The 15,449-nt window shown below is 50.3% G+C and overlaps 1 protein-coding gene across 1 annotated transcript; it reads left to right on the top strand.

The window, feature by feature from the left end:
• Positions 1-523: 523 nt before the first annotated feature.
• Positions 524-13,732, top strand: CD8B (CD8 subunit beta; the record flags this gene model as incomplete). Its single annotated transcript, XM_082672884.1, has 5 exons — positions 524-620; positions 4,006-4,365; positions 7,434-7,523; positions 12,003-12,092; positions 13,692-13,732. Exons 1-5 carry the CDS (start codon positions 578-580, stop codon positions 13,730-13,732), a joined length of 624 nt encoding a protein of 207 aa, XP_082529010.1. The 5' UTR covers positions 524-577.
• Between the last annotated feature and the right edge of the window lie 1,717 nt (positions 13,733-15,449).

The raw sequence follows: 15,449 nt of genomic DNA, 5'->3' as shown, positions 1-15,449 counted from the left end.
GACTCTGAAGGTCAAGGTCTGGCTTTGCCCCCGGTCCAGGCTGGTGCCCCAGCTCACCTTCCTCAACATCAGACTATGTCACTGTCAGTTAACTTTCCTTCACCCAAACAAGTGTGAGCCCTTGAGGGAAGGGCCTGGGTCTTGGCGACTTCAGGTCCAGCTGGCCCTGGAGTACACAGGAGGCTGCTGTCAGTAACCACTCAGAAAGGAAGGAAGTGACCGGAGTTGGGGTCCTGAGCCACCACCACTCCCGTGGGACCCTCCTGAGCATCCTGAGTTCTCTGAGACTCAGCTGCCTCGTCTGGAGTCACATGGAGTGAAGATCCTGTTCTGATCTCCCAGGGCAGGAGGCGATCACACACGTGCGATTGCTTGGAGACGCAGCCAAGACCTTTGAACTGCGGGGAGGATGAGGGCAGAGACCTTGCTATCCTCTCACCAGACTCCCGCCCCTCTCCCCCGCCGGGCCCCTCCCTCCCTGCTACCCGCTCCGCCCTCCCCCAGCTGCCCCGCCGGGTCCCAGCCCAGACCATCTTAGCCGAGCCCCGCCAGGACCAGGTGTCCCGGGCGCGCCAAGATGCAGCCGCGGCTCTGGCTTCTTGTCGCCGCGCAGCTGGCAGGTAAGGCGGGGAGACCCTGGGGCGCGCGGGGCCGGAGCGGGTAGGCTTCGCTGGACCCGGGAAGAGCCTGAGCCGTGGAGTTTGGGAAAACTGTCCCCGTGGGATGCCCAGCCCGGAGCCCGGAGCTGCGGTGGCGCCCGGGAGGCGGCCGGCAGGCACAGTCCCTGGGGGTGGAAAACCTCCCAGGGAGCTCATTACCCCAGGGCTCCCGGGAGCCTCAGGACTGAGGCCACCTCTGCCCCAAAGCCTGAACCTAGAAGGGGAGACAGGAAGAGAGGAGGGAGAGAGGAAGGAGGAGGGAGGGTTGAAGGAGATGGGAAGGCAGAAAAGAGAAAAAGGAGGTCCAGAGAGGAAGGGAAAATGCCCTTGTCCAGGTCTGGCAGAGATGTGCCCCAGGAAGGGGCCAGGGGCCTGGTTCTGGCTTTGGTGCACCGGCACTTGGCCCAGGGTTCTGTAGACATATTCTTATTACTTCCGGGGGAGTATCTGTAGCACAATCCACCAGATACGAGGCTGCTGCCAGTTCTCAGGCAGGTGTGTCAGGGTACCCCCTCAGGGTCCCCAGTTTCCCGAACACTCCCTGGGGGTGGGTGTCGTAGGCAGTGTGGCTCCCCGAACAAGCAGCGATGGAGTTCGAATGTTGTGGTTAGAATATAGCTGAGAGTCTGTCCCTCTGGCCAAGCCCAGTCTGTTTTCGTTTTTGTTTTCTTGCCGTACACGGGCCTCTCACTGTCGTGGCCTCTCCCGTTGCGGAGCACAGGCTCTGGACGCACAGGCTCAGCGGCCATGGCTCAGGGGCCCAGCCGCTCCGTGGCATGTGGGATCCTCCCGGACCGGGGCACGAACCCGCGTCCCCTGCATCGGCAGGCGGACTCTCAACCACTGCGCCATCAGGGAAGCCCAGTCAATCTGTTTTTTAGAAGAAACCCCTCCACACCCCAAACTGCCCCCTAACCTGTGGTTGATTTGCTCTCTTGTTCAAGACGTCCAAAGCTGACCCTCCTGCCAGGGTGACAAGGCCTGCCCGCCTGGGCTCTGACCTAATGAACTCACCGACATCTCAAGTAGAAGCTAGTCTAGGCCATTCAAAGCTACTAGTGTTACTCTGGGTCATTTTAGAAACAGCAGGTCCCTCTGAGAGTGGAGTCACGGGGGGACTGAGACCATCAAATAAATCAAATGAGACCATGAGTGTGGTAAGGCCTGGCTCTGGGCCCGGAGCACAGACTGGACTCAGTCAGAGCCGGGGGTTCAGCCTCCAGGGGCTGCAAAGCAAGTGGGCACGAGAGAGACCAGGGTGTGTCTCAGCCAGGAGGTCTTCCAGTCAGGACGCAGGCGAGGATGGTACACAAAGAGCCCAGGGCCCCTCGACCCCTGTCCGCTCTGGGCTTTCTTGGTAGAGCTTCTGGAATCTTATTTGCAGCCCCACTACGTGCACATGAGCCCATGCTGTGGATCCGGGTTTCCTCAATTCAAGGAGTGGCTCAAAGCTCAGGTTCTGGGGTCCCAGACCTGAGTCTGAATCTGGATCCACCACAAAGAGGCTGTGTGACCTTAAGCAGCCTCTGTTATAAGGTTAAGCAGCTGTGTTAACCTTCCTGAGCCTCTGTTTCCTCATGTGTAAAATGATATGTTTCCTCCCAAAAGATTTGGTGAGGATTAAACAAAATAATGCACGTACCATACTCAGCCCAGTGATTCTTTTTTATTTTATTTTATTTTATTTTTTTTTGACCAAGCCGCGCAGCATGCAAGATCTTAGTTCCCTGATCAGGGATCGAACCTGTGTCCCCAGCAGTGGAAGAGAGGAGCCCTACCCACTGGACCCCCAGGGAATTCCCTGTCGATTCTTACTATCTCCCCCAGGAGGTCAATGACCCCACACAATGAAGAATCTCTACTCTGCTAAAAAGACAGTATGGCTTTTGGGGAGAAGAGAGAAGGCCCAGCAGTCACTTGGGCCCCAGGTACCCTTTCATTCTCAGTGCGAACAGAAGCTCAGAGCCATCTGAGTGTGAGGGGAGTCCAAAAGTTTAAGTTCATTTCTTCAGTGTTAGAGAAGGTCACTCTGGGGCCAGGGAGCCTGAGCTCCAAGTACAGGCAGGATTATGAATGTGGGCCACGACCTCAGAAAGCCTTGGATACACACACACACACACACACACACACACACACACACACAGACTGTGGCCTCCTCTGCCCATCCAGGTCTGTGTCCTCTCTGGACCTTGATGCTCCTGGGTCTCTGCCCTGGTCTGCAGTCTCCTCTGCCCCGCAGCTAAAATGAAAGCTTTGCCTGGTCAGATTCAGTTTGTTGGACTTGGCCATGAAGGACCCGTTCTAATCCTCTCCTTACGATTTCATTTGCTACCAGTAACAGCCCCTGAGATGTGAGACACACAGACAGTGGTTTACCCACATATAGCACTTTCCACCTGGCAGTGCTTTTCGGACATTCTAAGCCTCAGAAGCAGGCAGGACTGCAGTAAGCCGCCCTCCTTTTATAGGAGGAGACAGGCTCCACGACTCGCCTGAGGTCCCACAACGCCATGGGGCACAGACGGGGTTCAAGGCCAGGTCTGTGTGTTCTGCTCTAGCTTTCCTGAACAATCCCCTACCTGCAGGGGCTTCCCATCTGAGACTGAAATGAACTCCCAGCGCCACGTCTGGGGTGTCTGTCCTTCCGCTCGGGAATGGGGATCCAGAGACCAATTGATTATGGGCTTGGGGAGTAATGGGCTAGAACTGTGCCTACCAGGGGAGAGTGAGTTCCTCTTGCTGGTTGTCACTGTCCAGAAATGGTGGCTGGCCCTCTCTTAGGTTGGCCAGACCGGCCACGTGCTCTGCCGGTGATTCTGAGCTCCTCTCTGAGCTTGCCCTGGGTCTCCTTCAGCTGCTTGGAGCCTTTTGAAGGTCTACCTAGAGCGGCAGCAGGACAAGGTGAAAGGCAACCGGCTTTGACTTCAGACTGAATCCTTGAGTTTGACCCCCGGGCACTTACTAGCTGTAAGCAGGACTTTGAATAAGTCATATCATGCCTCAGTTCCTCATCTGTGAAATGGGAATAAAAATCCCAAAGTAAGTCTGAGGCATGATTGAGGTCGTTTATGCAAAGAACGAGGCATAAGCATGCAGTCAACAAACGGTGCTCTCTCCCCTGTCGCCTTGTCAGGCTGGCATCATGAACGCCTGCCTGGTGGACGATCGCATGGGGGATGGGGTGCTCGAGCTCCGAGTCCTGGGGCCACACAGCATTTCCCCAGGCCCTGCAACTGGGCAGGCTGTCTCATAACTTCTCTCATACTTGACTACGGGTGACTGTGAGGCCCCACGAGCCTGGCCAAGAAAAGGTGCTGATGGTCTCTGCCCTTTCTGCTTCTCGCAGCTCTGCGTGGCAGCTCAGTACTTCTGCAGACCCCTGCGTCCACGACGGCTCAGACCAATCAGACGGTGATGTTGTCCTGTGAAGCCAAAACCTCCCCCACTAACTCTCGCATCTACTGGCTGAGGCAGCGCCTGGCCCCGAGCGCTAACAGTCACTTCGAGTTCCTGGCCTTCTGGGATCTCACCAGAGGGACTGTGTACGGCGAGGAGGTGGGGCAGGAGAGGCTAACTGTGCTTCGAGATTCTTCCCGGTACACTCTCAGTCTCCAGAGTGTGAAGCCTTCCGACAGCGGCGTCTACTTCTGCATGACGGTTGGGAACCCCGACCTGACCTTTGGGAAGGGAACTCAGCTGAGTGTGGGTAAGAATCTCAGTGCTGTAGATGAGCACCGAGCACCTGCTGGGGGCCGGGTGCGTGCCAGGCCCTGGGACATCCCACTCTCAGTGAGCCCCGCCCTACAGGAGGGAAGGACCTCCAGAAGCAACTGCACTACCGCTAATAGAAACAAAAAGTAACCCAGGGCCAAGCAGGTACAAGTGTCGTACGTAGTTATTTCACTTAATGCTGTCAAGCACCCTGGGAGGCAGGTGCTGTTTGATCCCGTTGTAGATGGGTTGCTTAAAAGCATCGCTGCTTCTTCTGGAGACAGGGCACACTGTCCTTCAGCCATGCTACGTTCACCTGAGGCTGTGGCTGGATTGGGCCGAGTCCCCAGACCTGCTAGTGGTTTCAGAAATCCCCTCCCAGTGTGCACGCAGGGAAAGAACGAGCATGGGGACCCAGAGCTTGAACCCACGCCCAGAGTTGCAAGGAGTGAGGAGGCTGGATCCCAGACCCGGCTGCAAATTCTGCTGCAAATTTACCCAGTGCCTGTGGGCAGGTCGCTCCCCTCCCTGGGCCTCAGTTTTCCCATCTGTATTGTGGGGCTGCTAAGGGCCTCCATGACTCCCTCCAGCCCTTAGAAACTGCAGTTCCTCAGGGGTTAAGTCATCATGTCCAGTAGAAATATGTTTTAAGATTTTCTAATAGCCACGTTCAAAAAAATCAAAAGAAACAAGTAAAATTAATTTAAATAATAGATTTTATTTAACCCAGTGTATCAGTGATATTATTATTTCAATGTGTAATCAGTATACAAATGATTACTGACATATTTTACATTCGCTTTTCATGCTAAGTGCTCGATATTTATGGGTACAGCACATCTCGGGTCAGACTGGCCGCGTTTCAAGTGCTCTGTAGCGCACGTGGCAGGTGGCTGCCATATTGGATGGTGAGGGTTAAACTGTCAAGGGTGTGAAGGAATCCTCAAAGCCCCCTCCCCAGGTTAGCCCAAGGCCAACGCCCAGTGGGCCTCCCACGGTCTTGCTTCCCACTCCCCTGGGATCTTTTCAGGCTGGGGGCATTGAGAGTGACAAGGGGACCCCCAGGAATTAGACCACTCAGCATGGGAGGTGCAGGCATAGCGACATGATCAGGAAGACACAAACCAGAGTGATGCCCTCGTCACAGGTCACCAACCTCGGGTCTTAAATCAGGAGGTAGGGAAGGTAGGGAGAGCCCTCCCGACAGGAAGCCGAGGCATCCCTGGAGGGGTGGGTGTCAACTGATGCTTGCATTGAAAATTGGGCTTTTGTGAGTTTGGGGTTTTGGTTTGATTTATTGTTTCTGTCTCTATAAGCCCCACACTGCCCACTCATGAGATTTCAGGGTCTAGGAAAGGTGGATGGTGAAATAAGCAAAACTGGTTTTCAGAAGATTCCCGCCACGTGTACCACCGCCCGCTCACTCCTGGCTTTGATCTTCCCAAACCCCTCTCACTGCCTGGTTCCCCGGGAATGGCAGTCCCTCCCCACAACATGTGCTGGCAACCGTATCATCTCCGCAGGGTACGGGTATTCAGAGTCAGAGCCTGCCCTCCTGCCAGAAGGTCAGTACATTTTAAAGGAGGAAGCCTGGATGGTAGAGAAAGTATTTGGGGGAAGATGGGCCTTTTTCAGGCCCCTCAAGACACCATGGGCTCAAAACTCCTGCCCCTTGCCAAGAGGAGAGAAGTAGGAACAACTGGGTGTGGCGGAGTGGTATCAGGAAGAATCAAGGGGACCTGCCTCTGGGCAAGAAGACATTGAAATAGAACAAGTCTCCCCCACAAACCCCCCCACCCGTCCCCAGGCCACTGTGCCCAGGCAGGGCACGAAGTCCTGTAGAGCTGCCCCCTCGAGGCTCACCACTGCCGCGCTGGGAGCCTCTGTGCCTCCACGGGTAGGAGGTAGGGGAATGAATACTTCCAAGGCAGTGAGGACTAAAGGGGGTAATGGAAGGTCAAAACACCGCAGCAGAGGGCCGAGCTCCTCCCAGGCTTTCAGGGCAAGAGACTGAGGCTGTTTTCCCCTTTTCCAGGAGGTTCCCTCAGCGCTCTGATGATCTGATGCGCTTAACTTTTTGTCGAAAGGCATTTGCTCTTGAGGCGGTGTGCGGGGTGAGAGCCTAAGACGCGCATCTTTTGGCCCAGATGCCGGCCCTGGCGTTTCGTGGCTGTTGAACTCTGAGCAAGTGATTTATTTCAACCTTTTGAGCCTAGGCTTCTTCGGAGATCAGATGGGGAAAACAGTGCCAGTCCCCAGAGTTGTTGGGTTCAATAAGCTTCAGCTGACGCTCTTGGCATGGGCAGTAGCCCGAGGTGGGAGCTTGGGAAGGGTTAATTCTGGTTAGTTGGCTCTTCTGGAAACCTCGTGGAGCAGGCAGAGTGGGGCACGTTTTCTCTACTGATCATGGCTCAGGGCAGTGAGCGTCTGAAGTGTCCACATTTTATATGGAAGCTACCGGGCCCAAACGACCAAACATTGGCTGCCCCTTCCTTTGCCCTTGACTCTAGAGTTCAAGTTCATGATGTCACCCGATTCCCTCTCCTACCATTTTGCAGAAAATCATTTCAGTGAAATGTCTTTCCCCAACCCTCAGAGGCAGGGGTTGGATTCAGCGGCGCCCGGTGTCCCCCCTCCCTTAGCATCTCCGAGCCCCAAGTGCCTCCCTTTGCCCCGTGGGCTTGTCTCTCTGCCCTGTCCCAACACTTCAGCACGTGACACTGGATTAACATGGGGGAAACTGAGGCACAGAAAAGTGATAGGACTTGCCCCAAGTCACGCAGTGGTTAATCAGGGGTTCTGGGGCTCTTTTCACATCTGGGTGGTTCCAGAGCCCCTCTCTCCAGGACACCAAACAGACCCCCATCCCTAGGCCTTCAGGTTCATCTGAGAGTCGGGGAAGTAGATCAAAAATCCCAGTGATCTGTGACCTTCAAGCCCTATAGCAGCCTAGGGAACACTGAGAAAGACTTTAGTCCCTGGATATGAGATGTGCAGTTGTAAGATTTATCTCTGAATCCACCTGCTGTTTACCTGGCCAAAACATGTGTCTTGCTTTTGTAGTTGATGTCCTTCCCACCACTCCGCAGCCCACCAAGAAGACCACTCCCAAGAAGAAAGTGTTACGGTTCCCAAACCTAGTGACCCGGAAGGGTGAGTTCTCCCACACCCCTGGATTCTCAGAAGGGCAGCAGACACTCTCCCTCCCTCCGTCCCTCCCTGCCGTCATTCCTTCCTTCCTTCCGCAAGCCCTTCCCAAGTGTGGACTCCAGCCTGTTTCTCTAGCCCTGAGCTGGGGTCTGAAAGGGAGCTGAGTGTGACAGCAGTGCTATCGTCCAGCAGCTCACACTCCAGTGGGAGACACACTCCCAAATCATCACAGGACAAAACTCAATGAAGGATACATCCACCCAAAACTTGCATACAAATGTTCCTAGCAGGATTAAAAAGTAGAAACCACTCAAATGTCTACCACCTGATGAATGGATTGACAAAATATGAACTCTCTATACAATGGAATGTTATTTAGCCATAATCAAGAGTGAAGTAATGATTTGCTACCACATGGATGAATCTTGAAAATATTTTACAGCGGAAGAAGCCAGTCACAAAAGACCATATCTTATATGACCCCCTTGATATGAAATGTCTAGAATATGACATTGCTTGAAGACAGAAAATAGATTAGTGGTTGCCTAAGGCTGGGGGATTGGGGAAGGAATGGGGGGAAGACAGCTAATGGGCACAGGATTTCTTTTGACGGGGATTAAAATGTTCGAAATTAGATTGTGGCGATAGTTGCACAACTCTGTGACTATAACAAAAACCATTAGATTATACACTTTAAACGGGTGAACTTTCCAATATATAAATTATCTCTTAATAGAGCTGTTAACAAACAAAAAACTCAACCCAAAGGACCAATGCTTTGGGACTGACATATACACACTACTATATATAAAATAGATAACTAATAAGGACCTACTGTATAACATAGGGAACTCTTCTCAATACTCTGGAATGACCTATATGGGAAAAGAATCTAAAAAATAGTAGATATATGCCTATTATAACTGATACACTTTACTGTACAGCAGAAACTAACACAACATTGTATATCAACTATACTCTGATAAAAAGTAATAAAAAAAGACAAAGGACCAGTACTTTAACCTTCCCCAGTTTTGATGCCTAATAGAGGACCTAGCGCACAGTGTGTGCTTCGTATATGTTTACTAATGAGTAAACCAACTCACTGCTCTGTGCTACACGCACCAGACACCATAGCTGAGTACACACACGCACACGCACACACACACTTGCCTTGAACCCATCAGCCAAATGTGTTTCTGGAAAAACACTGACCTCTGTCCCCCCAAAGTTACTGGTGACGAAAAGAAAGTGTCACCTGCTCCCGCCCATAGGACAAACCACAAGCAGCCACACCGGGGCCGCCTCATGCTACTGGTGTTGCTTTGTCTTAAATATTTATATAAAGTATCAGAAAGAGTCTGGGGGGAGGCATCTAGCTGGATCCAGGGCATGGGAGAGGGAAGCTGCCACGTGAGTTCACAGTCAAAAGCAAATCAGAACCCACGTACAGAAGGACAGAGCCTTAGGGAACATAAAGGCGGAGACAGAATGAGCTCATTTTATAAAGTACGCCCCCCAACTTTGCCTAAAGGATTTCAGGCAGGGTATAACCAAAAAGAGGACACAAAAGGCCAAGACAGTAGAGGCACTAAGATGAGGATGTAAAACCTGGGTCTGTGCCCTGGCTCTGGAAGAACCAAAAAACCCAGTGAAGCGAAGAGCAGACCCCAAGTCACGTGGCATCACTAACACCCCTCCTCCCACCACAATGATATAAAGAAACCACCCGGGCATCAAAGCCTTCATCCTGGCGCTAAATTCTAGAAAAAAATCTGCTCTGTTCATTCTTATGTAAGGACCGCTGAATGACAGTGAATTCAGTAACACTTTATAAATGATGGAAAAATGGTCTTCAGAGTTTTTGCATCATTTCTGATACCAACCCTCAGTAAAATCCCAGGGTAAGATGCAATTCCAACATTAGCAGGTTATTAAGAATAACCAGGATGTGTGTGAAGGTGGCCAGGTTGGGGGGAGGGGCGTCAAGGGGAGTAGGTGGAGGTTGTATTGGGGGTGAGGACCATGGGGAAGTGTAGCCTAGTGGTAAGTTAACCAGGCCTAGGTCTGCATCCCTGTCTACCGCTGCTTATACTGTGCGACCTTGGGCAAGTGATTCAGCCTCTCTGAACCTCAGTTTCTTTCACCTGGCAAGTGGGAATGCTCACCTGGCTGCAGGCAAGGCAGGATAAAATGCGATACTATACACAAGGCGCTCAGCTTGGCGGGGCACCTAGACAGAGCTCAAAGCTTGTTATCATGAAAGAAACCCACAGGCCGCCATGGGGAGGGGCCTGCTCCCCTTGAGACAAGCTGGGGAGGTGCTGGGGGACAATTTCTAAACTGCTGTCACAGGAACAGTGTGGTGAGATACAGATCTCAGGAGACCCCAAGACTCGAGTGAGGCAAAGAAGGTGGGGCTGAGTGTCGCTGGTGTGTCTCTGGCCACTGGCTCCCTGCCCAAGCAGGCTTTTCGCCACCTTTACTAGAAGCGGCAGTTTTCCTGGTAGGTGATCGCGTTTCACCGAGGACCCGAGGACCGGTAGCTGTCTCTCGGCCTCTAGTTCAGGTCGTAGCTCAGGAGGCCTCCCCTGACCCCTCTCCCCGATCCCTGCAGCCTGTGTCCACCTCCCTTACTTAAAACTTTATCCAGGCATAATTTGCATGTCATAAAATTCACCCATTTCAAGTGCATGTCTCAATGATTTTTAGTAAATTTACCGAGTTATACAACCATCACCACAATCTAGTTTTAGAACATTTCCATCAAACTGTCAGATCCCTTGTGCCTGTTTATAGCTAATCTCTGTTCCCACCCCAGCCCCTGGCAACCGCTAATCTACATTCTGTTGCTATAGATTTGCCTCTTCTGAACATTTCATACAAATGGAGTCATAGAATATGTGGTCTTTCATGCCTGGTTTCTTTCACTTCACACCATGTTTCTGAGGTTCCCCCAGGTCGGGAGAACCATGGGGGAGATGAGAGGGAGGCAGACAGAAACCCTCACGCATCAGAGGTGGGAAGGACTTCCAAGGGCCTCTCACCCAACCTTCTTCTCCACGTGGCACCATGCAGCCTTGGTGATGGCAGGCTCCCTCCCACGGAGCAGCCCACTGCATCCCTTCTGCCACCTCTCCTGCCCTTAAGCTGTCACGATGGGACTGGCAGGGGCTGTAGAACTCGGGGCATCTGGGTCCAAATCCTGGCCCTGCCTTTTAGTATCCAGGTGACCTAGGGCATGTAATTGAACTTCTTTGAATCTTGGTTTTTGCTGAACTGTAAAATGAGAGATAAAAATGACAGTAATACCTTCCTTCCTCACAACATGGACGTTTGTAGTTAGTACTATACTTGGCACATAACAGGTCTTCAGTAAACCTTCTCCCCCTTCCCTGACATCGAAAACTCTTTCTAATTTTTTTAACCTTGAGCTCAAATCTGCAGCCTTTCCCTTTTCACCCATGGGTCCTCATTCTGCTCCCTCAGCTACTCACAGGGACACGAAGGGTGCCAGAGAAGGATTTGGGGCATCGATGATATAAACTCTGCTGTTTACATAGCATCCAAAATGGGCAAAGGAACAAATAGGCAACTGAGAGAAGAAAAATCATACGCGGCCAATCTATGAAAATAGGCTGAAATGGACAAATGGTGAATTGAAGTGAAATATCATTTTTAACCCACTGGACTGGCAAAAACTAAAAACTTTGATAATGCCAAGGGTCGGCAGGGTGCACAACGGGTGATTAGGAATGGAATTCACTGCAGCCTTTTTAGAAGGCATTTCACAGTATCTGTTATAATTGAAGATGGATATAGTCTATGGTTAGTAGTTCTCGTTTACAGTATCTGCCTCCGGCAGGCTCCTGCATAAGGAAAGAAATGTACCTGGATGTTTTCTGCAGAGGTATTTGCAAAACACAGGAAACAAACAAAATGTCCGTTAAAAAAAAAAGAATGTGCTGGCATGTTTAAGTGAAGAAAAAAAAAAACCTGGTTGCAGAACAATTTGTACTATATAAGCCTCTGTATTTTTAAAAGCTCTATGGGATGTATCTATGTAAATTATGTATGTGTACATGCAAATTAACAATGACAGTTACTTCTGTGAAGGAGCTGTGTTGCCAAGGGGCATTCTAACCATATACTTAAATCTTTTACAGTGAAAATATATTCAGGTATTTCTTCTGAAATTAAAAGTTTTAAAAATAAATAAGAAAAATCCCATTACCAGGCATGCAAATTGTCTATCTCATTTGAACATAAATAGCTCCTGAGTTTATTAATTTTTAAAATTTGCACGTGGGACATGAAATTTTATATATGAAATGATCTCAATGTGTTTAAAGAGCCCAGAAAAAAGACTGGAAGGAACTACGTAAACAGCGGTATTCTCTGGGAGGTGGGGCTTCCGGTTGATTTTTCCCTCTCTGTGTTCATCTGCACATCTCAAATATTTAATACGTGTGTGTTTTCCAGGCCCGTCCTGTGCCCCCCTCATTGTCGGCCCACTGGTGGCTGTCGTCCTTGTTCTGCTGGTGTTCTTGGGCGTGGCCATTCACCTACACTGTAAGTTGTGCCCTCCTGGGCCGTCATGGCGACCCCTTTTGCTGTTGGAGGTGTCCCTGAGGGTCCTTCCTTCTCTAGGGAAGCAGAGCACATGGCAGCCTGTTGGAAGTTTGCCCCTCCAACCCTGAACCCATGATAGTTCCAAGAAGTGATTCTTGGCCTGAGGCCAAGCTTCAGGGATCAGAGAACACCCTGTCTCTGGAGTCAGGCAAACTTGGATTTGAATCCGACTCTGCTGATTCCTGATCTAGTGACCTTGGGCATATGCCCCGGCCTCCTTGAGCCTCAGCTGCCTCACCCCGGGTAACCATGTTACCTACTTCCCAGGGCTGCTTTTGTAAAGTCCCGCCCAAGTGCCCGGCTCGGGGCACGTGCTCAGTAGTCAGGAACACCCGTGAGCAGTTGGGACGGAAGCAGTGCATGGAGATTGTGGTAGGGTTTGGGTTATGTTCCCAGAAGCTAGAAATCCTCCGCTCTGTGAGGCTGTGGGGGAACTCAGAGATGGCTGCTGCACCCCGTCACTTCAGAGGTGGGATCACCTCCTTCTACGGGCCCCCCTGGGAGCTTCAGGGGAGGCCCACACAGCTGGCCAAGAGCCCAGAGCCCCAGACTCTAGCCCTGACTCTTCTGCTCACCTGTGCCACCTTGTGCAAGTCACTTACCCTCTCTGGGCTTCTGTAAAATGGGACGGGGTGGCCCACAAGGACGTGGACTAGATCAGTGGCTCTTTCATAGGTCACAGACCCCTTTGAACGTATGATGGCAATATGGACCCTCTCAGCAGAGAAATGCACCATGTGCCTATTTTTGCATACAATTGCCGCCCCCAAAAAAGGGATCCATTTATTCCATTCTAAGAACCGTTAGAGTTCAGTGGTCTGCAGACTTTTTTGATCAAGGACCTCATCAGTAAAAAAATCTTCTAGTTATAAACCCTAACTTCAATTAGCTGTATTTATTTATTTAATATATTATGTATGTATATATTTAATATATAATTATAACTATAGTTATATTCTTAAATGATTAATATTTATGCTAGCTGTGTTTATTTAATAGTCTATGCATGTTATTAATGTGCTTCATTAATAACACACTAATAATAATGTGCTTCAAAATTAATAATGTGCTTCAAAAATAAAAAGGATGAGATAAACATGTAAATAGACATGGTCATCTTTCCTTCCTTCTTCCCAGGGGGAAACCTTGCACTTCCCCAGAATACACATGCTCTGATTTAAGGCCACCTGTCTGTACAACCTCTGCTTCCTGACCTGCTGTGAAGGGCAAGGTGGCACATTTAAGGGCACACAGACTGCCACTTACTAGCTACATGACTTTGGGCAAGTCATTCAGTAACACACTCACTCTCTATGTCAGCTTCCCCATATGCAAAACGGAGATAGTAAGAGTACCAACTCTTAGGTTTGTCATGAGCAGTAAGGGAGTTAAAACCCATGAGGTGTCTGGAGCAGAGCCGGGCACCAAGGAAATGGTCCGAGGTGTCAGCTGCCCCTTCATCGCCCTCCTCCCTCTCTGGGGCTCGGTGTCAGTGGCTCACAGCTCATGCCAACCAGCGGTCTTGTTTTCTCCTTCCAGGCCTGCAGAGGAGAGCTCGGCTTCGCCTCCTGAAACAGTAAGTGGTTGGGGCCTTGGAAAATTGCCTGGGCCGCAGCCCTGGGTGTGGCCCCGGCTTCCTCAGCCCCTGCTGCTGCCCATAGCCTCCAACTGTGAGAGCCCCAGACACACACCACCTTCAAAAAGATCACACACTGTGTAAATAGATGGGCTCATGGAGTTCAGGCAAAGAGAGAACCTAAGCAAACAGAATACTGATTAGTCGTCTAAGTATATGTCAAGTATGGTAAGATTTAGCTCTTAGCTCTCCTGAGAATAATAGTGAACTCTTTTTTTTAAATTTTTATTGAAGTATAGTTGATTTACAATGTTGTGTTAGCATCAGGTGTACAGCAAAGTGATTTAGTTATATATATTCTTTTTCAGATTCTTTTCCGTTTTACGTTATTACAAGATACTGAATAAACAATCAACTACTGCATGGGTAGAACCAGTAGGATACCCCAAACTCTTTGCCACCGTTATTTCATTCAACTTGGTCCTGCATGACACGGGAGGGTTATTTTTACAGATGAAAACTTGCTCAAAGCATTTGGAACAGTAGAGAGCAGCCTCGAACTCAAAGACAAGTCGGTTCACCCCAAGGCCAGCATCTCCACCAGTGGAATTCCTTCCCTCCTGGTGGTGTGTGTTGGACTTGACCCCACCTGGGTCCCAGGAGTCGGCAAACCCACCGGCTGAGTCACATAGACACGGGGGCTACAAGGCTCACTGCTTAGGCCCACTGAGCTGGGTAAGCTCCAGCAGAAGCCAAGGCAGAGGCCAAGGCTGCCTGAGGCTCCCAGACTCAAGGGCTCTGGACCCCTGTTTGGCCACGGGCAGTGTCCTTGGACTGCCTCTTCTGCCTCAAAATAGAGCTTGTTTTGCATCTACCTATCTCATTCATTACACTCCCCTCTATGTAGAGCGTTTGAAAAAAAGAAAGCAAGCCCCCACTCCTAGATTGAAGATTAGCTCCGTTGTGAGGCAGATCTGGGTTTGAGTCCTGTCTGCTACTCACCAGCCTTGGGACTGTAGGCAAGTCACTTCACCTCTCTGAGCCCCTGATTCCTCATCTGTAAAATGGGATAACAGTACCAACCACTGGCTATTGTAAGGACTTACTGAAGAGGCACCGTCTAAGTGCACAGCCCCTGGACGCTTGGAGTCAAGGCAGCAGCTCATGTTACTTACAAAAGGCGACTTTACGAGCCCAAGAACCAAGAAACAACATGTTTTATTGTGGAATTATAAGTGACAGACCATATTATATTAGTTTCAGGTGTACAACATAAAATGTATTTTTAAATACTCTGAAATGATACATTTTCATATATGCTCACTAGACTGTCTGCTCTACACAATTACACACATTGTGTATGTATATATTTGTATACATTGTGTTGTATAGTTGCTTAAACATGCCTGCTGCATGTCGTGGGCAATTTTCGATGGTAATTTTGATGGTGTGCAATTTTCGCTTTACGTGCTGGATTTAGAAACTACCCCGTACTTAAGAGACAGTAACTTAAGTGTATTTGTCGAACTCTAGACCTCCAGAATGTTCTGTTCAGAATCTTCCTTGTGGTGACCTGTTGTGGAGAACGACTCCCCCTCAAGGAGCTGCCTGTGTTGTGCCTCCCCCTCACCCCTTCGTTTTAACTTGTTTCCCAGTGATTTGATGCCAGTTTGGGAGGAGTCGGCTGCAGGACCTCATGCTATGGCAAACCCCAGGGGTTC

Source organism: Grampus griseus, assembly GCF_964374135.1.
Source record: "Grampus griseus genome assembly, chromosome: 15".
Lineage (NCBI taxonomy): Eukaryota > Metazoa > Chordata > Mammalia > Artiodactyla > Delphinidae > Grampus > Grampus griseus.
The sequence above is the reverse complement of the archived record's forward strand: the minus strand, read 5'-3'. Positions and strand labels throughout refer to the sequence as shown.